A 22392-nucleotide genomic window follows, 5' to 3' on the forward strand; every position below is an offset into this window, starting at 1 on the left:
GTATGGGCGAGAAGGGTATGGGCCTGTGGCCAGTCATGGGGAACACTACACTCTTGATTTTGTAAAGCCATGAGCTAGCTCGGTAACATGGAAGATTGTCTTTCTGGTGTTACAGTATATTTTTTAAAAAAGGGTGTGGGGCTGGGGCAGCGGGGAGGATGGGTATCAAATGTAGTGGTTCATGTGTGAAAAAGCCTTGCTTATCCATACCGAGGAGTCCCAAGAGACAAACCGTTCTGTAGCAGTATATCTCCAACATAGCCTTACTGTCATTTTTTTTCTTCCAAAGTAAAAAAACCCTGCTGATCTGTGCTCTTGGAGAAAGTGGGTCTAAACCAAAAGCCCCAAAGTGCCAGTTGTGGTTACATTGGCACGATATCGCTTCAGAATAATGTTGGCCTTTCAAGGCAGTTAAACAGTATCAATGTACATTTGGCTTCCAGAAATGCAATTACAAGGGATGAATGATTATCCAATTTGCTGAGACATTTCAGGGAGTTCATTGGATTGTAGCTTCAGTATTAGCCGTGTATTAAGCAGAGGAATCTGTGCAATTTTCAGTGCCCTTAGTCTGGGTTTCAGATGGTGCAGGCCCACAGAAAGAGCTGTATACCATTAGAGTAGGAGGGCACATGCCCTTGTATTTATCACTCTCATCTCTTGGCCATGATGTTGACTTTTAGGAAGGTGAGGGTTACTTTTTTTTTCATGGAAGTTGCAGGAAATATGACCAAAAATGGTTATTTAGGAGTGAAGTATGTCTGAACTTAAGCAAACCACAAGGGTTTGCTGCCCTGTGACCTTCCAGGGGCTCTTGGCACTGGGATGAGTATTGCAGAATGAGTTATGTTCTCTTTGGGGCTACTTCTGCGGGATTTGTTACTATGCTGTGTGTCTTGTAACAGATTTGCCTGGCAAAAGTAACTCATGGCTGGTTGTGGGGTTGTTTTTTTCCTCCTTTCCTATTTTTCCCTGCCTCCTTGTCCCCTTTCCCCCTTTTCCCAACGTGGACTGCAGGTGTGGACTGCTACAAGTAGGAGACAGAGTCCTTTCTATCAATGGCATCGCAACTGAGGACGGGACTATGGAGGAAGCGAACCAGCTTTTGCGTGATGCTGCGCTCACAAACAAAGTGGTGCTTGAGATTGAATTTGATGTCGCTGGTATGTTGCCAAAGGAATTGCTATTCCTTGATATCAGCTGAACTGTGCCGTTGCCTTTGCTAACCTGTAGGAGGGAGTGTATTCATGCAAAAATGTGAGATTTTTGGTGGAGCTCAGAGGGAAGAGTGAGAGGACCCTGTGAGGACCTTTTCCATTTCTCATTGTTCTCTAACGTGCACCAAGACGGAGGGTCCTTCTTCTGATCCCTTCATAAATGCCTTGTTCTCACCACTTGGCTGAGATAAACCTAAGGAGTAGATGAAGAGGCCACCTGCACTTTAAATATTTTCCCATTAACATGAATAATATTTATATTAATTTATGGCCTTGAAGCAAGGAGGGAGCCAAAGCTATTGGTGGGGGCTGAAATGCAGCTTTGTATTAAAAAAAAAAATAATTTTTTTTTTCCTTGTACGTTGACAGAACTGTCTCAGTCTTGAAATACAGCATGATGTGGGCACTTCACTTGATGTTCAGAGCATGTATTTTTAACGAGAATCCAAATTTTAACGTGAAGTCCGCAGGGCCTCAAATAACAACCTTATTTGAACCAATAAAGCTGAGTTTTATGGGCTTGTTTTTCTTGGTTCCAAAGAAACCATCCATGCAACTGAAAACTCTCTCTTTTCTCCTATTCTCTTTTTTGTCTGTTTTGTGTTTTATAGAGTCTGTCATACCCAGCAGCGGTACTTTCCATGTTAAATTGCCCAAGAAAAGGGGTGTAGAACTTGGAATTACAATCAGCTGTAAGTATTGTTCAGACTTGTGCTAGCAGTTGCAAGAGCTGCTGCTCTCCACTGTGGCACATCAGAGGGGCCCAGCGGAGAGAAGATTACTTGGGCTTTCCTGGTAGCCCTCACAGTGCTCGTGATTCATCCCAAACTGAATTAGATGTGTGATTCCTACCTCCACGAGCTGGGGGCTGCAGAGAAAAGCAGCCGCATGAAGGGTTGGGGCAAAGGATGTGTCTCTAAAGAGTACCTGAGCAGTTGGTCTGTGCCACAGACTAATATTATGTTATTAGGAATAGTATTTTTGTTTCCTTGCTCACAGTGGTATTGTGTTGCTTTTAAAAAGGGATTGCCTGGGTCTGGTGGGACCCTTGCAGGGAGAGGTGGAGAGAGGAGAGCAAGTGTGAGGTGAACCCACAGCTTGAAGTGCAGAGAGGAAAAAGTGTCAAGAGGAGGAGGAGGACAAAGATGGTGGTGGGCCTTAGAGGTGGGGAGAAGGCACTTTAGGGACAGGAGGGTGCTGGGCAGGGTTTTCCAGGAGTCCTTGCGTTGACTAACCCCAGCCATGGAGGAGGACGTCCATGTGCCAGGACTTGGTGGGCACTGAGAAAGAGACATGAACCTTTTCCTTTCTTTTCTCTCTTCTCTGCTCACGCTTGATTAATTCTCTTTGTTTCTCTTCTGAAGCGTATTTTTCATGTAAAGACCTTTTGGCCTCTTTGGAGAGGGTGCTGTAAGGGGATCAGGCAGGCAGATCCATCCCAAATTTCTGGCTAACTTCGGGTCTTCTTATGCCTCGCATCAGTGAATTTTTCCTGTATGGCAAATGCGAGCAGGTCTCACGTCACTCATCCCTCTCTCACTGCCGGGTAAACGGAGTTGAATCACCTCGGATTTGCCATGCCCAGAGGCTGCCACCACCTCTCAGCTGAAACAAAGCAACTTGTGAAACTGCAGTTAATGGGATCTTGCGTCTAAGCCCTCAGGAGCGTGGACCCAGCTGTGCCTGGGGAATGGAGTCACTAGGGACACTTTAAAACTAGGTTTCATTAAAATAGATAAGCTGTTTGCAGTTACCTCTTGGCATTTACAGCATTAGTCAGTGAGTTAATTGGAGATGTTCTGGTCTAAGTGGGGTTATTCTCAGGAGTGACTTGAACATCGGCAGGGTGATGGCTTTGCACCCTGTGTTATTTCTTCTCCCTCTTCCCAGCTTCCCCTATTTGTGCCTCGAGAACAATCCTGAGAAATAACAGCACAGTATTTAACATTTGACTTGGTGGCAATTACTGCCTAAAGCCATCAAAGTGCTTTCCGAAAGCAGCGGTTACGCGTAACAACATCTTTCTGACGGGAGCGGGGCACAGGGCAGCGTTGGCATCGCGATCCCAGGTGGCAACCTAGGACCTCACTAGAGTTGAACCTAGGGGTAGGTTCAACGTGCCAGAGTTGAAATCTATAGCCCGGCTCAGGTGCATCTACACCAATGCACGCAGCATGGGCACCAAACAGGAGGAGCTGGAAGCCATTGTGCAGCGCGACAGCTATGACGTAGTTGCCATCACAGAAACATGGTGGGATGCTTCTCATGACTGGAGTGCTGCAATGGATGGCTATAAGCTCTTCCGAAGGGATAGGCAGGGAAGGAGAGGCGGTGGGGTGGCTCTGTATGTTAGGGAGTGTTTTGATTGCATAGAAATCGAAGATTGTGAAGACCAAGTAGAGTGCTTGTGGGTAAGGATGAGGGGGAAGGCCAATGAGGCAGACATCCTGCTGGGAGTCTGTTACAGGCCACCCAACCAGGATGAAGAGACGGATGAGACATTCTATAAGCGACTGGCGGAGGTCTCGCATTCGCTGGCCCTTGTTCTTGTGGGGGACGTCAACCTACCGGACATCTGCTGGAAGTATAACACGGCAGAGAGGAAACAGTCTAGGAGGTTCCTGGAGTGTGTGGAGGATAACTTCCTGATGCAGCTGGTGAGTGAGCCCACCAGGGGAGGTGCCTTGCTGGACCTGCTGTTTACAAACAGAGAAGGACTGGTGAGAGATGTGGTGGTCAGAGGCCATCTTGGGCTTAGCGACCATGACATGATAGAATTCTCAGTTGTGAGTGAAGTAAGGAGACGACTCAGCAAAACTGCTATCATGGACTTCCGGAGGGCAGACTTTGGCCTGTTCAGGTCACTGGTTGAGAGAGTCCCTTGGGAGACAGTCCTGAAGGACAAAGGGGTCCAGGAAGGCTGGACAGTCTTCAAGAAGGAAATCTTAAAGGCGCAGGAGCAGGCGGTCCCCATGTGCTGTAAGAAGAGCTGGCGGGGAAGGCGACCGGCCTGGCTGAACAGGGAGATTTTGCTGGGACTCAGGGAAAAGAGGAGAGTTTATCACCTCTGGAAGAAGGGGAAGGCAACTCATGAAGACTACAAAGATCTCGTTAGGTCAAGCAGGGACAAAATTAGAAAGGCAAAAGCCCAGCTAGAGCTCAGTCTGGCCACAGTCGTAAAGGATAATAAAAAATGTTTTTACAAATATATTAACAACAAAAAGAGAGGCAAGGAGAATCTCCATCCCCTACTGGATATGGCGGGGAACATTGTCTCCAAGGACGAGCACAAGGCTGAGGTACTTAATGCCTTCTTCGCCTCAGTCTTTAATAGCCAGTCCAGGTATCCACAGGATATTCAGCCCCCTGAGCTGGAAGACGGGGATGGAGAGCACAATGTACTCCTCATAATCCAGGAGGAAGCAGTCAAGGACATGCTAAGCCACCTGGACACCCACAAGTCTATGGGGCCTGATGGGATCCACCCGAGAGTACTGAGGGAGCTGGCGGAGGAGCTTGCCAAGCCACTCTCCATTGTTTATCAGCAGTCCTGGTTAACAGGGGAGGTCCCAGAAGACTGGAGGCTTGCCAATGTGACACCCGTCTACAAGAAAGGCCGGAAGGAGGATCCTGGGAACTACAGGCCTGTCAGCCTGACCTCTGTTCCAGGGAAGATTATGGAGCGGTTGGTTTTGAGAGTGCTCACAGGGCATCTGCAGAACAGCCAAAGGATCAGGCCCAGCCAGCATGGGTTCATGAAAGGCAGGTCCTGCTTGACCAACCTGATCTCCTTCTATGACCAGGTGACCCGCCTAGTGGATGAGGGAAAGGCTGTGGACGTTGTCTACCTGGACTTTAGTAAAGCCTTTGACAGCGTCTCCCACAGCATTCTCCTGGAGAAACTGGCAGCTCGAGGCTTAGACGGGTTTACTCTTCGCTGGGTGAGGAACTGGCTGGATGGCCGAGCCCAGAGAGTTGTGGTGAATGGCGTTAAATCCGGCTGGCGGCCGGTCACGAGTGGTGTTCCCCAGGGCTCGGTTCTGGGACCAGTCTTGTTCAATATCTTTATAGATGATCTGGATGAGGGAATTGAGTGCTCCCTCAGTAAGTTTGCAGATGACACCAAGCTGAGTGGGAGTGTTGATCTGCTGGAGGGTAGGAGGGCTCTGCAGAGGGATCTGGACAGGCTGGATCGATGGGCAGAGGCCAACTGTATGAGGTTTAATAAGGCCAAGTGCTGGGTCCTGCACTTTGGCCACAACAACCCCATGCAATGCTACAGGCTTGGGGAGGAGTGGCTGGAGAGCAGCCCGGCGGAAAGGGACCTGGGGGTGCTGGTTGACAGCCGGCTGAATATGAGCCGGCAGTGTGCCCAGGTGGCCAAGAAGGCCAACAGCGCCCTGGCCTGTATCAGGAATAGTGTGGCCAGCAGGAGTAGGGAAGTGATTGTGCCCCTGTACTCGGCACTGGTGAGGCCGCACCTTGAATCCTGTGTTCAGTTTTGGGCCCCTCACTACAAGAAGGATGTTGAGGTGCTGGAGCGTGTCCAGAGAAGGGCAACGAAGCTGGTGAGGGGGCTGGAGCACATGTCTTATGAGGAGCGGCTGAGGGAACTGGGGTTGTTCAGTCTGGAGAAGAGGAGGCTGAGGGGAGACCTTATCGCTCTCTACAACTACCTGAAAGGGGGTTGTGGCGATGAGGGTGTTGGTCTCTTCTCCCAAGTAACTAGTGATAGGACAAGAGGAAATGGCCTCAAGTTGCGCCAGGGGAGGTTTAGATTGGATATTAGGAAAAATTTCTTCACTGAGAGGGTGGTCAGGCATTGGAACAGGCTGCCCAGGGAGGTGGTGGAGTCGCCATCCCTGGAAGTGTTCAAAAAACGTGTGGATGTGGCACTTCAGGACATGGTTTAGGGGACATGGTGGTTCTGGATTAATGGTTGGACTTGATGATCTTAAAGGTCCTTTCCAACCTAGTGATTCTGTGATTCTGTGATTCTGTGATGGATCTGGTAGCAAAAAGCTTCTGGCTTGAGCACAGGGTTTCACCCCGTTTAAGCTTCAACGCTTAGTTTGTACCTAGGGCTGGAGAGCAAAATGAACCTGGGAGTTGCCAGCAAGAATGTTAGTTTTTATTTGTGGACCCTCAGTTAAATGGCATCTGCTTCAGATATGTATTTACACTTCAAAATGTATTTTTATGTTGAAAAAGTTTTCGTTTGAAATTTGTTTAAAAAATTGATTTCACACACTTTTTTGAAATCACCGCTACATAAAAAGAAACTGACCCCTGGGTTTTAAATAGTTAGAAACCCATTATCCAACTACAAAGCAGTTTTTTAATAATATAATAGATTTGATCTTTTTGATTATTGAATATGTTTGCAGGACACTGTTTAAATAATGCATATGCATAAACTTAAGATACATTTCAGTCCTTTGCTGAGTCAGAGACACATTTATATTTACAAATGGAGCAAAAGACAGCCAGACAGAAAATGTGGTGCAAGGATGAAATGCTAGTTGAATCCTAATTCTGTTTTCCTATGTTAGTCCATATAAGCCTATGTCCACATGACCCTTAGCAAATTAGATCATCATTTTGTCACTCTGCTTCTGACCGGGCAGATAAATATACCAGTTTCAAACATTAGAACCAAAGTAAGCAGCCTTGTGGTAAGTAACTCCTGCAGAGACATGATGTGCATGCAGGAGTGTGATGCAAGCAGCAAGAGAAAAGAGGTAAAAATAACTCTGTTTTGCTCAATTCCTCCCAGTTCTGCTGATTTGAATGGTTGTATAGATCTAGAAACAGCTTTTACAGCTTTCCTTCTGATACAGACAGACACTTAACTACTGTTTTAAAATAGAGGACTGGGCTTACTGGCCTCCCACATTGGATTCCTGTTCCCTACTCTGTAAAACTGGGGCAGGTTAAAGACATGGCAAGCCAGAGGGATCAGTAGAAGACCCTCTGCACTGTGGTGGTCACAGAATTGAGTTTCTTCTAAAATGCCGTGGTCCAGCCACACTGCAGATGAAAGATGAGTTGCTTTCGTTGGGTTCTACCTCCCGGCTTCAGCAGGCTCCTTTGTGGTTAATTCCTCTGGCTAGGAAGGTTCGCCGCTGCCTCCTTACACAGGCAGAAGGTGTTACGACCTCATCAGAGGAGCGCTACAGAAATACAGGCGATCAAGTACTTGCTGCGCTGTGGCTCTCAGAGCTCATCGGGAGATGGGCTAAGCAAAGCCGGGGAGAGTAGGATTCTTGATGGATGCGTCGGAAGAATTCGTGTAATGGAGCTGACTGCAGGAGGAACCATAAATCTGCTAGAAAGCCTCATAAAAGGGCTAAAAACCCAGGAGGTTTTTGTATGCGAAGGGCAGGTGCTGCTGGTTCTGGGATGAACGTACAGAGAGAGTCTGTGCTTGCCGCTAGTGAGGGGATTCCATCTCCCCCGAGGCCTCAGGGTTTGCTGGAAAGAGGAGGCTTGGTCTGGGTGAGCGCCGGTTGTGGTCTGTGCACGTGGCTGTGTGCACGCAGACGGGTTTCTTCCCCCTGCTAATACAGCGCACGGTGAAGGGATGCAGCAAATTAAGACGCGTTATGCAAATATTTGCATATAGCATTATTTCCCTTTCCATTCCCCATAGGATGAACAGGAAATCCAAGGGGTGAGTCTCTCACTGACTGTGCTTTGTATTTCCATGGCACCTCAGTGCCCTCAAGCCGCATTTCAGTTTCCTGCGTTTGCTAAATGAAAATCAGCAAAGCAAAACACCGAAGCCGCCTCATGTGTGCTGCTTCCGTGCTCTTCGTCCAGGGATGAAGGGACAAGGAGCCAGCAAAATCGCTCTCGTTTTCTCCGTGCTCCGGTGCCTCGGTTTCTGCTGCATCTGGTTGTAAAGCAGCCGCTCTGATGGCAGGGCGAAGCGCGCTGCTCTGCCCCGCGAGGTTCAGCGCTGTGTGGGCTGTGAAGCTCAACCGTTCGCAGGGACCTCTGAGGTGCTGTGAGTGGCGGGGGCGCAAAGATGCGCAAGCTGAGATTTTTGACACAGGGATGTGAAGATGTGGCTCTTGTTAGCCTGAACTACTCATCTCCATTAGCAGAGCGCACGCCGTAAGTGCTCTGATCTTGGTGGCTGCATTCAGTCCTAATGATACGGTTTGCAGGTTTCTGCACATCCCTTACAAATTAAAATCTCCAACAGCGAGAAGCTAAAAGTCGTGTATTCTTGTATGTTCAATACCTGACCTCTTAAAATAAGATACGGATTTGTTATTAGCCTCTGGGAGATGATTGTTGATTACACAGAAGATTGCTCTTTGTGGTTTTGAGGTTTTTTGTCTGTCTCAAATATCCTCTCCAAGGGCTACTTGTGAAATTCGCTGCAGGGTACAGGTGTGTCGTTGTTGCTGTTTGAACAGATATTGAAATTACCGTTCACTTTAGCTATGCATTAATGCTTTATAAATTTATCAAATTACCTTTATATATCTTAACAAATCAATTCCTGTGCCCTTGGCTTGAAGTACTGCAGATAAGGAGTCGGTAGTATATCTGCTTGTGAGTGATAAAACCGGAATTTGGATAGATAGATAACTTCGATTAAGTCGCTTAAGCAGTGTAATCACTGTCCTAGCGAGAAGATGGATCTGTGAGCCGAGCACATCTAGCTTTGCTGGCGCTGGATTAACCTGGGACCTGCCACCGGCCCGGCAGAGCGTGCCTGCGAGCAGCGGCGTGCGCGGCAGCCTCCTGCTCACGCCGCAGCTTCCACTGGGGTTTGCAGCTGATGCACTCCAGTGCTTTTACTGAAGTGGGATATTCTGTCCTGGTTTTGCTATCTGGAGATTTTGAAAGGAAATATGTGAGTGATGGAGTAAATATCCTGCTAGAGGCACTGATAATTTATGCACATTTATTACTGCTAAAACTAATGAATAATAGAGGAAATAGTTGGATATTGGGGATTTGATTTTCAGTGCTGCTTTTTGTAATAGATTCTGATTTGCTTTTATTCCTCTTCTCATTCCTTAGCTGTCCTGAGATTATTGTGTTTCTGACTTTGTTTCTTCTAGTTTATAAACGCTTGCTTTCTTAAATGTATTCTTATGACATTATTACGATTTCTTTAATTACACATTGGCAGAGTGCTGCTTTGGCTTGGTCAATAACGAAGGGCATTTATAACGGGTTGATGCATGTGAGATACGTGCTCGTTCTCCTTGGAGGGGAATGATATACCGATACAAGTCATTATGCATTCTATTAAAAACACAAACCGGACGTGTGTTTCTGGCCTCGTCATCCATCACAGAGTAAACGCCGAGCGAGCCAGAGTCCCAGCAGAGGTGGCAAGAGACTGAAAGCAATTTATAAAAAATAAATAACAGTATTGATCAATTCACCTTTTTATCACTGCCCTGTCGCTACCGCCAAGCAGTGTTTTCATTTTGAGTTTCTCCCCCACCCCTCTACCTTCAGCAGCTGTTGATTTATGGAGCATTCTCTGGGCCACTGGAGCAGATTTAAACTATCTTTTGTACTGGTAAAGCTGCCCAAAATACAAATGTGTCTGAAGAAGAGCCTACTTCCACCTGAAGTGGTTTGCCCTGGCAGATGGAGGCCACAACCAGAGCGCCTGCCGAGAAAGCACGTGGGTTTCTGCGCACCAGCTTCTGTCTCTGTCTCTCCATCCGTCTCTTCCCTCGACTCCCTTTGCTGCCGTCTCCGTGTTACAGGCGGGAAAGCAAGACCCAGAGGCCAGGCTGGGCCTCGGAACTGTGTCTTCGTGCAGCAAACGGAATTACCAAGGCTTTTTTGAAGAGAAATAACCACACTGACAGCAGAAATGAATGGATGGAAAGGCTTTACACATCTGTACAAGTCTCTGAACTCCAAAGACCGCAGCCCTAATAAAATAATAATGTAGTTTAAGGTTGGTTTTCTTTTTAATTGCAGGCAAATTGGAAATGGTTTATCCAAAATCTCACTGCGGATCTATGTATCTAATGCCTCTGACCTTGACCGAGTCACCGCTTCAGTGACATTGCAGCTCTGCTGCCGGTAGACGGGGCAGCCGCACGCAGCGGCGCATTGTCGCCCGGTGTGGGCGGACCGGGACGCCAGACGCGTGGGTCGCAGGGTGGCTGGGGTGGTCAGGGGCAGCCTGGTCCCAGCTGACAGGCGAAAGCCCAGCTGGGCGCTCTCCTGGGGCACTGGCAAGGGCTTTGAGGTGAATTACTGGAATTAGTAACTCCTCTTTTTCAAAGGAACAGCAGGTGACCGTTCTGTGCTTTGAGATTTGATTATCTTAACTTTGTGTCTTACGCCTCTTGCGAGGGAACGATTATTCATGAAGTCTCTCTAACTTAGCCTTCAGATTTGTAGGTGCTGACTAATAATGATGGCTTTATAAACCCTTTCCATTTTATACTAAGTGATTATTTAAAGCAGAAGGCTGCCATTTATTAAAGTTTGGGTACTCTGGTTAAATGGAAGAGCCATGTACAACTGCATACAACAGTCCCTACCACCAGTCTCAAGAAAATCTGTTTGGAAAGCACAACTTCAAAAAAAACCACAAACAACACTCAGAATGACTTTTCCTTAAAACTTGCTTTGTTTCCTAATGGACAAAACACTCGCTTTGTCACCCTTGCTTCTGATACGGGAAGCTTGTGCTACGTTCCATGCTGACACCTATTGTGGAGCTGCAGAAGGACAAGGTCTCACTCTGCTCAGAGACTGACTGTAGGCAGGATCCAACTGCGTGTCGCACGGCTTGTAAGGCTGACGCGGAGATAAACACCTTTTCTGCAGAGCTTGAGGCATGCTGTTGTCTATGCTTGCCTTTTTTTTTTTTTCTTTTTTTTTCTCTTTTTCTTTTCCTTTCTTTCTTTCCCCTCTCATTGCTCTTTTGAGTGTTCACGGTCTCTGGACACATCATTCCAGCTATGGCTGTGTCAGGTTTAGAGATGGCCATCCCCAACCCACCACCAAGACTGTGGAGATCCTCCCTAACCCCTTTCTGTCACGCTGCCTCTGCTTTGAAACTAATAAGCAAAGCTTGTGGTGAAAAGTATTTTGGGTAACCTGGATCATTTTGACAGAAGCGGGTTAGGGAATGATTAAACATGCAGCGATGCCAGCCCGACCCAGGGCTCAGGGTGTGCTATACAGGGTCTCCCATCACTGCTGCTCAGACCACCTTGTTGTCCACCTCTCGGCAGCAAATACATGTTCTATATTGAAAAAGAGAACAGCAATAGTAATAACAGGGCAATACATCTCCGTGCACTGCGCTATTAGTCCACGGTGTGTGGCCTTCTCAATCGGAGGGGAGGTTTCTGCATTGATTTTAGCTGCACGAGCTGCACCTCATCCTTCCCTGCCACCACTCAGCTCTGCCTGGCATATGTCAGTCTGTCTGCTGGCTGGTCCCTGACATGGACAGGTTGATCATAGGCACAAGCCTTCGGTGAATCTGCACAACCCATCTGATTCTCTTCAACCTGCAGGCGCAAGCTGAACATCAGTGTCCAGACCAAAGTTGCCTGGCAGCACGCTATGGCAAAAGATGGGGAAAATAATTCTTCCAGGCTCTGTATCATTCAGCAGCTGCATTGCTGTGACTATTATAAAATCAGTCACGGTCTGCTCTTCATGGTTTGACCTAACTTTTATACTCAGCCCTGTTACGACTGAGATTGGCTGTCTTTTCTCCCTGTTCAGTATAGAACGTTTAGTTATGTCTGGGAGAGGGTATCCTTAAAGGTGACGGGTTAGCACATATGTTTTTAAATCTTGTAAATGAATGTAAACAACAGAAAAATCCAGAGCAGAGGTTGGTAAGAGGAAACATTCCTTTATGTCTGACTTTCTGGGGTACTCTGTAACTGCTGTTCAGGCAGATGCATCTCTGTGTGGTTGATGCCATGTGTGTCACAGATATTTTAATCTCTGACCTGCACCTGATATGTTCAGATGCTGCAAGTTTCTTCCTTCCCACATGTTTTTTGATGAGAAGCTCCGTAAGCTTTAAATGAGATGATGCAATTCCCATAGCAAGGCAGGAGGGAGTGACGTGGGGTGAAAAGGATGCTCTTGGCATATGTTTGGCGTGCAGATGGCAGAGAGGTCAGGAGGGGTTCGAGTCATAAATCTCACTTGGGTTTCTCAAGAGAGCAGCAGGCCTTGCAGGCAAATTTGAAAATACAAATGCTCCCAGAGACGCATACTTGCATCTCTCGTGGACTGAAAAAGTTATCAGGGTTGGGCAGGAAGGAAGAGTTGGAAACTACCCCTTCTAGCTCCAGCACTGAGTCCAGCCCCAATTTGTCTGGTTGTATGATGAAGTGGCCTGGGGAGATGAACCAGCTAGAAATCAGTGTTTTATCTAATTATTCCTGGGTTATTTTCCACCTGGAAAATTTCCCAGCCCACTTTACTTCAAAAACAGAGAAATGCTTGTATTAACCACAGCGCTGAGCTAGGTACTCCCTAGGCAGCACTGCTAATATCTGACCACTGCCATAGCCATTGACTTACTTGCTGTCTCGTGTCGGAGATGTGCGTGAGCGGGTGTTTAACAGTGCTGGGATCGGGCAATTCCACCTCTTGCTGCTGAACACCATGTGTCTTCCTCTTCAGGAGGAGACCAAAGGAAGCAGATAGCTAACTTGGGCAAAGGGCAACCAATAAACATTTGCAGGGATTCGCTTCTGGTTTTTTTTCCTGGTGCAGCTTCCAGAGTTCAAGCGTGAAGCATCGTTTTGTCAAAGGAATATAAATTCCCTTTCCTTACAACTCCTTCTCCCTGTTAAAGGGAGAGTCTAGGATACCCCGTCCTAGATAGCAGACTCAATACCAAGCTTTGTACCCATGTGTCTCTCTTGCAGCTGCAAGCAGAAAGCCTGGGGACCCTTTGATCATCTCTGACATCAAGAAGGGGAGCGTAGCACATAGGTGAGTGCAGAGTTTCACATTTGCCAAACCGATTGCAAAATGTCCAGCCCAGTAATGAGAAGTAGAATGAAGCCCAAGCAGTAGCACTTGGGTCTGGATTTTCCCAGCATCCAAGGAGATCTCAACCCTGAAGGTTTGTCTTGGACCACAGTAGAGTTTGCAATAAAAATTGTCTTTATTGAGGCAAGTAGAGTTGAGCTAATGGAGAAGGGGACCAGGGCACTGATTCAGAGGTCTGCTTACTCTGTAGGAGACGGATGTTTAGCATTTGAGAGCATGTGGTAAAGAGTTTCGTATAGCCCATAAGGTGCTATGGCTCATCAGGTAGTTTGGTCTGTTTCAGCTCCTGCTCAGGTGAACAGAGTGAGTGAATTGTGGGCACTGGTGGAGAACTGTGCAAATAACCCAGCATTTATTGATTTCATCTCTGATCCCAACACCTCATAGCAAGGCTTTCAGAGGAATTTAGTGCTGCTGGAAGGCTCGTTTCTGAGAGTGCTCATATAGGAGTTTCCATAAAAGGTAGAATATCTGTCAGTTAAAAATCCGGCATTTTTCAGTGCTGTAGGTTACCCAGGCTGTATATCTAATCTTTCTGCCTTGTTCTGTGTTGATGCATGCTCTACACAAACTTCCACTCTTCAAGTTATAATTGTCCCAGACTCCGTTCATGGTTGTTTCCCAGGAAAGATCAAGGACAGTAAAAAGTTAATACTGTCATCGCCACTGGAAGACTGACTGCATTGTGGGATCTGAAAGGCAAATACAAATGTACTTTCAGTTTTCTTTTCCTTTCCATATAGAACTGGAACCTTGGAGCCAGGAGACAAGCTGTTAGCCATTGATAACATCCGGCTCGACAATTGCTCAATGGAGGATGCTGTGCAGATTTTAAGGCAGTGTGAAGACCTGGTCAAATTGAAGATTAGGAAGGATGAAGATAACTCTGGTACAGAAATCCTGATGCAAACTGGTGCCTGTCCACTGTAATGACATTTTGCAATAGTTAGTGCAAACTAACAAAGATAAGGGCTGCCACTTGTCTGGTCACCACTTCCCAATTGATTATAGTCTATTTTTGTTATTCTGCCCTTAAATGGAGCCTGGAAGGTTAAAATCCTAGTTGGTATAAGCATGGCTGAAGACCTTAGGCTTTTGCTTCTAAATGCTGTGAGTCTTTCCTATGACCCTTTTCATATTGCTAATTAAAAAATTCAGCATTCCTGTTTTCTCTTTCAGATGAGCAGGAGACAACCGGTGCTATTATCTACACAGTGGAACTGAAGCGATACGGTGGCCCTTTGGGAATAACCATCTCCGGGACAGAGGAACCTTTCGATCCTATCGTCATTTCGGGCTTGACTAAACGAGGGCTGGCAGAAAGGTGAGGGTTGAGGGCAGAGGGGTTGAATCGACGTGGGAAGGGATCTTGAAGTTTGCGAAGTTTCCTCTGCTGTCATAAACTCTTCTTAGGTACTTTAGTCTGCTAAAAAGGAAAGCTGCTGTGAAGGTACCAAGCGCTGTGAAGCAGGGACAGCCCTGCCAGTCCGGCTCAGCAGACCCACATGCAGGAGATGTGGGGTGGTTGGAACTGTGTCAGGGCAATGTGAGAGGCTCAAAGCAGGCGCTTCTGGATGAGTCAGATCCAGTGTGTCAGCTGAATGCAGCAGCCAGGAAAACATATTTATCTGCCCCTCTTCCACAGAGGTCCTTCTTGGTCTGTGATTTCCCATGCACACCTTGCCTCGGGAGAGCGCCCAGCCTGCCCCCGAAACCACCATTGTCTCCCATCCAGGACTCACCTATTGCTAAACTATGGCTTATGGCCATGGCAGTGGGGTGTCCTGCTAAAACCACAGATCTCGGGGCTCTTCTGACCCATCCTTGCTGGTGGTTAGTCTGTTACATATGGAGGTATCCCAGTGCAGGGCTGGCGTTCTTCAAGCAGCAGACATTTATGCTGCATAAACGTAGGTGCAGATTTACCTTTGGTAATCGGGGAGGTTGACTCTGTGTGTGCCTCTGTCTGAATATATGTGCATGCATGGGATTTAAAGAATCAGGACACTGTTGAGAATATAAGGTGGAACTGAGTCATACACTGTATCTTAATTAATCTGTCTATACAGTAGCTGTGACTTGCAAATAGATCATTTCAGCAGCCCTGACTCATGCTTCTCATAGGGTTGCTTTACCCTGTACTGCTTGACAGGTGGAACAGCAGCAAAAAAACCCTGAACAAATAGGTGTGAAGTGCTAGACCTTGGAGACGTTTGACTGCAGATCTGGCCTTTTGGTTCTTTCTGTTTCAAGACCACACTCCCTCTTAGCTGGACTGTAAAACAGCTTAGTGCCCCTTTCTGCACCGGGTTCCTCAAGCTCTCAGCACGCATACTGCTGCACATTTCCATTGCTTTTCTTTGGTACAGAAAGCAGAACATCAGTGTCTCATGAGAAGTAAGGAAGAGGGATGGACTTAGTTGACTATTAGTGGTTCTTCTCTTTGGGGATTTTATATCACTGCTTGCCACTGTAGGATTCAGTCTTTTTCCCCTAGAAAATAGCAGCTGTAGAGTATCCAAGGCTTTTCTGCATAGCAGTTCTGCACTGTACCTGCAGCCCAGCGTGAGAGAGGTTAAGGGCAGAAAGCCTAAATGCTGACAGGCTCAGAACATGGTCCCGTATCCTCGTTGCTCTCAGTTCCCTTTACAATGCCATGGCTGTTCTTCCTTTGAACTCGGATATGCATCAGTGACTGCTCCGCAAAGAAACGTAGTGCAGGCAAGTGCTGCGGTACTATTGAATTTTGATCAGGAGCTGGCAGGCAGTAAGGAAGGAAAAGCCTTCTGAGGAGAGCGATGGAGCCGTTCAGCACGTTCACCCTAGCAGACAAACAAATAACAGAGCCTGCACAGGGGAGTGGCGTGGGGACGGAGCGGCGTGGGGATTTCTCTGGGTAACCTTGGGAGAGTGAGGAGCGCTGGGATGAAGGCTGCCTGCAGGAAAGGTGCATATTTTTCTGCTGAGATGGTACGTATTTTTCTCATGGGAGTAACAGAAGGGAGTGGCTTGACCTTGTCAAGGGAAGAGTGGTGGTCCTAGTGTTATGCTAAATTGTCCCTTTCCTGCCATCACTACCTTTCCCTGTGCCACAGGTGCCCTTAGCCAGGCTCTGAAGGGTGGGACAGGTTTCTGAAGGACAGGGCATTAAACCCAAAGCTGTGTCTGTCTTTTGCTGGAGCACAGGATATGTTTCAGCAGCGCGGGCGCGGGGTAGACCAGAACCCAGCACCTGATAATGAGGACGCACCAGCCTCTCGTAGAGGCACGAGTGAAGGTCTGCATTGCGGCTCAGGCTGCTTGCTTGGCGATGGGGAAGGCAGGATGTCCTCTAGGATCTGTCACACATCTGTCACAGTGGGTGACAGGCTGTCTAAACTGAAAAGGCTTCAGATTCAGATGACTTGGGTTTTATTTTGACCTTGAACATTTTTCTCTTTGTATATGTCTGATCCTATAGAAACCTACAGAGGCAGCTCAGACTGTTGGGTTGGTGTTGAGTGATGGCTCTCTCCCATGTTCGTCTCTGTTTCCCCTCCTGCAGTGCCTGTGGGTGGCTTTAGTCTGGGCCATGGGACTTGTTTTCCTTCTTTGGGAAGGGATTGTGCCTGAACAATACTGTTCAATGCTGGTTGAGGTGTAGTGTTTCTCCAAGAGTAATTTTGGGCTACTGCTGGCATTTTAAAGTGCCTGACCAGCCTCTTGTAGTGCCACCTACCTGGTCAAGTGGATGGCGGTGGCTTGCAGGAGGGTTTTGTCCCTGAGTGCTCAGCACCAGCCCGTGTTGACAGACGGGAGAAGGGTTGGTGGCCCTGCCCATGTACCAAGTAAATCCCTACCATGTGCATGCAGCCACCTCCTCTCCAGTGGTTGCTGGAAAGTGCCTGCAGCCCCTTTTATGCCTTGCAATCGAGCAATAGCTTGACTCTGCTCTTGGATGTGTCCTCTGAGCAAGAAGGGACATGGAGAATGCAGCTCCTTGGGCTGGCTTGTGTTTGAGGTGAATTAAGAACTGTTGGTGATGATGGAGAAGCACAAGCATCACTAGCTAGAAACACCTTTGTCACCCCTGCTCGGCTTCTGTCTGCTTGTCCTCCCAGGGGTGCCTGGAGATGGACAGATGAGAGGACTGGACTTTGATTCCCCCCTTGAAGAAGAACACCTGGCTGAACGTGACCTTTCTCTTTAATTGTTTCTGTATTTTTCCCTGCTAAGGGACTTTCGCAGTTTCTGCAGAGCAGTTACGCTGTTCAGAGGCGGGCAGTTGGGCTGGTGTCTCGGATAGGAGATGCGTCCCTGTGCTGGGTTCAGGGCTGCAGCAGGAGGCCCTCAAATGCTGAACCACTGCAGCGAGCGAAGGATCGCTTTTAAACTGCCGGCAGTTAAGCTTCATTCTTTTCAACTACGCAGATGAAACTTTTAAGACAAATACTCCGGTTCCAGTTTGATCTGTAATTTATTTGAATGCACAAGTTTTCCCTGAGGGCTTTTTCAGCTGATGTGGGTGGGACAAGACAGACATCTAGTGGCTGCTTGGGACCATCATGGCACTGCCCAAGTACCACAGCAGCAACAGCAGCAAACTGAACGGTCCTGCCTGCTGTTTGGCTACATTTCCCAATTTACGTACTTACAGTAGATACTTCACAGTAGCATGTCTATAAAAGTTTCATGTTTTGGGGAAAGACAAGTAGCTGTCGTGCCTGCGACAGTATATCAAATCCCAATTCTGCAGGAGCAGCAGTCCAATTTGGTGGCGTAACCTGAGAGAGGCACGTTGCCACGGACAAAAAGAGATATTGCAGTCCAGATCTGCATCTCCTCCTGGCTCCATTGCACAGGTTCCTGATAGCTCAACCTGACGGCACTGCTGGAGGAGGAGAGGATTGCTGCTCTCGCTTGCTGGCGTTAGGGAGCTGGAGCATGAGCGTGGTGAGCTCAGTCCAGCCAGCAGCGAGCACGAGCTCCTGCCACGGCTGCCAGCTCTGGTGATGGACGTATCCTGTCCTGTCTGCTCTTCCCGGAGCTGCAGCAAACGCAGGGAGAGGTAAAGTGAGCCCCTGTCTGTGGGCAGACGCAGAAGGATGGAGGAGAAGGGGAGAGAATTGCCATGACTTGTTAGTTTGCTCCTGGCTGTTGCTGAAGCCTGAGGATTTATTTAGCCTGTCCAGAAGCCAGTACTGGAATGTGGCTGTGCAATAAACCAGTAACCCCTTCTAAAGTGCTGGTCCTGATGGAGAAAGTCACAGTGGTGTAGCTGTGTAAGGGTGAGCTTTAAACACATCGTGAACTGATCTGCAGCTGGTTCAGCTCATGCTTGCACACACGATCTGTGTGTGCTGGGCCATTTTGGTTTTGCTTTTTTTTCAATGGGTTTCTAGGTTTGTCTCATCATTTCTTTCTGTCAGTGTGATCACGCCTTTCAGTTCCATGTGTGATGACTGGTGGACGTGACACACTGGAAATGCTTGTGCTTTTAGCACGTATTGCCCCTTGCTTTGAAGAGTTTTGACTGTAAGCTGGTCTGCATTCCCAGTTCTCAAGAAGCCTGAGATCCAAGCAGTGCATATGTTCCGGTGTCTACTTGTAAGTAGATGCATAGGTGGAAGATGGGAGGGGAATCCAGATTCCTGATAGTGGTGATGAAGAGGAAATCATGGGTATCCCGCATACCAAGGGGAAACCAAGACATATTTGAAAGTGCTGAGAGTTAATATGCTATCACTTCAAGCGACAACTTAATGGCCTGTCTCACAGAGGCAAATTGCTTCTCTGAAGTTTCTAACAGCGCCTTTTCTCTCCAGAACCGGAGCCATCCACGTCGGTGACCGGATATTAGCAATTAACAATGTGAGCCTCAAGGGCAAACCGCTGAGCGAAGCCATCCACCTGCTGCAGATGGCGGGCGAGACGGTCACTCTGAAGATCAAGAAGCAGACGGAGAGTGAGTTGGGGAGCCTGGTTTGGGGTGGGAGGGCGAAGGCACATCCCAGCACGGACCCCAGGTGATGGAGTAGGTGGTGCTGTGGGTTTTCCTTCACATGTTGTGGAAGGTGAGACGAGGCAGCGTGGTCAGAGGCATGGCTAAGGACAGAGGGAAAAGATGGGCATTTTTTTGACTCTGACTCACAGATTTTAAAAAAGGCAATGCAAGGGCTGTCTGTGGTACTGGGAAGAGACTAGACAGCAGGTTTATTATTATTTATTATTATTATTATTATTATTATTTGTAATAAATTTTTTTCAGATTGACACCTTGTGCTGTTGGTGCCATTCCCTGTGTGTGTTTCACATAAATATAACCCCCCCAAAATGAGCAGGGGCCTCTGAGCAGGTAGAATCCCTGAGAAAAAAAACCAACAACCAAACCACCTTTAATTCAACTTTTTGAAAGCAATTGGCAATAAAGCTTTTACACTCCTTTTTCTGACTCAGGGTCCTAAGATCAGCTGTCAAAGCATCTACCTTCACTCTAGAAATCCCCTTCTCATTTCCCTGCCAAGCTCCCTGTGGCTTTTTCCTCTTGACATGGTATCAAAAAGCAGGAGCATACTTAGTACAGGCAGGCCACTTTTTGGGGGGACAGAGAGGAAGGACTGGCAAAACCAGGGAACACGCAAACTTTTCTTTCCAACTTCTTCGAATTCACAGCCAAACAGAGGCTTTTTCATCAAGCTGAGAAAGTAGCTGGTGCATTCTGACTGCATTTCTGTCTCTCCCTACACCCAGTATTTTCTATCTTTTTTTGAGCCATGCTGCTGCAGTCTCTAGGTGTAGCTGGACCTACCCAGCCAGTGGCCCACAGTGCTGTGGGAATTGGAAGAAATCAAGTGATAAAGCTCTTCTAAGCAAGAGCGGCCCGTGGGATGTCTGTCCTGCATCTGAAAAGTAACATCCCTCTTAAACATAGAACTTCTGTAGATCTCAAAGCAGTCTGTAAGTGTCTGGGAGTGCACCCATTTTACAAATGCAGGAAGCCCAGGCAGGGAGTGGTGACTTAGCAAATAGAGGTGGAACCGGGGAATTGATTCCTCTTCAAGAGACTCTGGTCTCATTCCCTGCAGCCAAGTGTCTTGATCCTTAGTCTGAAATACTCTTTTTTTTCCCCTGCTGACACTTAGCATTGTCACAGCCACTTGCTGAAATAATTGACATGCAAGTGCCAGTTGGAGACTTGTTAATCATTCTGAGAATGAAGCAGGTGTAATTGAAATTTCAAGGTAATCTTGAGTTAATCATGGTGAGCAATCTTCTGAATGCTTGGAAAATAGGGACTTTCAGGACACTGGGCTTGGTTTGGTAAAATAATCTGTCCTCATTGACAAATGCAGACTTTCAGAGAGCTTTTTATCCCAGCCTCTGTGAGTCAGAGATCCAGGGTGTGGATGGCTAACAGGATATCTAATCAACGAGGACTTTAAAATATTCAGTACAAAGAAATGCTTGTGCTGAGAAACCATTCCTTGCATAGCTTTTGCCTGAAAGGGAATTTGATATAATGATAATAAGGGCCTACTATTACTAAAATAATGAAAGGGAAGGTCTGAGCTTCATCATCCACATTCAGCTTTCCATTTTCCAATCACTAATCAGGGGAAATTCATCCTCAAAATACAAGGCCCAGGAGTTCCACTGTTGTCTTGAGACTGGATGAGTGGAGAGTCTCCACTCTTGGAGAAGTGGTGATTAGCCCTGAATTGATACAAGATTGTACACTCTTGGAAGGGGGCTATAACTTCAGCGGTGGTAGTTTGGGACCAGGTTGCATTGGAATCTCATTGAAACGTCTGCTTATGACAGAAAGTTTGCAGCCAGCACCCTGACTAGGTGCTGCTCTGGCACTGTTTGGGTCCTGTCCCCAAAGGCAGATCATGCCAGAAGCAATATGGCTGGACGCACTGCTGATCTCGGTAAAAAGGAGGCTGTCTGAGACCAGAGAAGCTATCGGCTATTGCTTGCAGAGGCCAACACTTGTCTGGGCAGAGCTGTTTGGAGGAAGCTTCCAAAGGCACAAGAAGATGTGCTTGTAAATTGAGATTAGGTCACAACTCTCATATTTGGGAATCCTCAAATCCCCATGGTTGCTCCTTATATTCCATGTGCTAAAAACTCAGAAATGCATTTTTTCTTGATTCAGCTGAGATGAGTACTGTATGAAATCCTTTCAACTGTATTGCACAGGTCTTTCTCAGATACTTTTGAAGAGCTAAAGAGTTTGTTCCAAAGACTGACAGTACCTGGGCTTGTTCCCATGTCAGCATAACCCTTTCCCTGAGGCTTGTTCTTCATGCCTGCTAAAGAGGCATGTTCTGATTTCAGAATCTTATCCTAAGAAGTCGGGGAGTATAAACGAAGTGAGTGACCCAGAAGATGAACTGACGGATTCCCAGAAAACTAGCAAGCTGTCTGAGATATACTCCACCGCAGTTCCTAGCGTGGACAGTGCTATGGAGTCCTGGGATGGCTCTGGCATTGATGCCGGGTATGGAAGCCAAGGTAAGCCAGGGTTGTCTTTTCCTAGGGGTCTCTGGGCCAAGGTGAAGATGGACAGAGCCTTTGAACCCGTCTGGAGACTGAACACAAGCCAAAGACTGAACATGAGTCTGACTGCATTTGCATGGCTTCTCACTTCCAGCAAGGAACAAAATATATTTTAAAATGCAGTCATGTGGTGCTCTGAGTTGATGCATCTGTTTTAGGTTTTTATTGGCACATTTATTCTGGATTATATGGCATCATACTGTTCGCAGCATTTTCAAAACCATTACAGCACTTTATAATTCACATAATCAGAGGAAGTATTCACTGGCCATATGTCTTACAGAGTATTTGGTCCATAGCTCCCTTTTAATTCTCTAGAGAGGCCATGTAGAACATATTAATTCTCTCCATGATGTTTTAAGATCCACAAGAATGTCTTGTGACTAGAAGCACTTACTTTACAAAATAATTAGATACTTTCTTGTAGTATTACCCTCTAACTCTCCAGTGAGTGGTCAGATGAACACGTCTTCAAGGCCAGGTTTATTTGATTGTGGCTTCTGGCAGACATACGGAATTGGGATGGAGGATGCTCTAGTCGTGGGAATAGATTTTTACTTGGAGGAAAGCACTGGAAAATAGTTATTCCAGTTCAGATTTAGTG

At 47.2% G+C, this 22392-nt stretch overlaps 1 protein-coding gene across 1 annotated transcript in view; it reads left to right on the forward strand.

The window, feature by feature from the left end:
- GRIP2 (glutamate receptor interacting protein 2) overlaps positions 1-22392 on the forward strand; it is a gene marked incomplete at both ends in the record, with an annotated part of 286640 nt that overhangs the window by 250300 nt on the left and 13948 nt on the right. Inside the window, 7 exons of the mRNA XM_082004592.1 lie at positions 1018-1163; positions 1829-1909; positions 13121-13187; positions 13991-14136; positions 14427-14571; positions 19052-19191; positions 21567-21743. Coding sequence (XP_081860718.1) covers positions 1018-1163; positions 1829-1909; positions 13121-13187; positions 13991-14136; positions 14427-14571; positions 19052-19191; positions 21567-21743 — 902 coding nt within the window. The remainder of the gene's footprint in view (positions 1-1017; positions 1164-1828; positions 1910-13120; positions 13188-13990; positions 14137-14426; positions 14572-19051; positions 19192-21566; positions 21744-22392) is intronic.

The sequence above is a fragment of the Phaethon aethereus genome (assembly GCF_964289735.1).
Source record: "Phaethon aethereus genome assembly, chromosome: 11".
NCBI lineage: Eukaryota > Metazoa > Chordata > Aves > Phaethontiformes > Phaethontidae > Phaethon > Phaethon aethereus.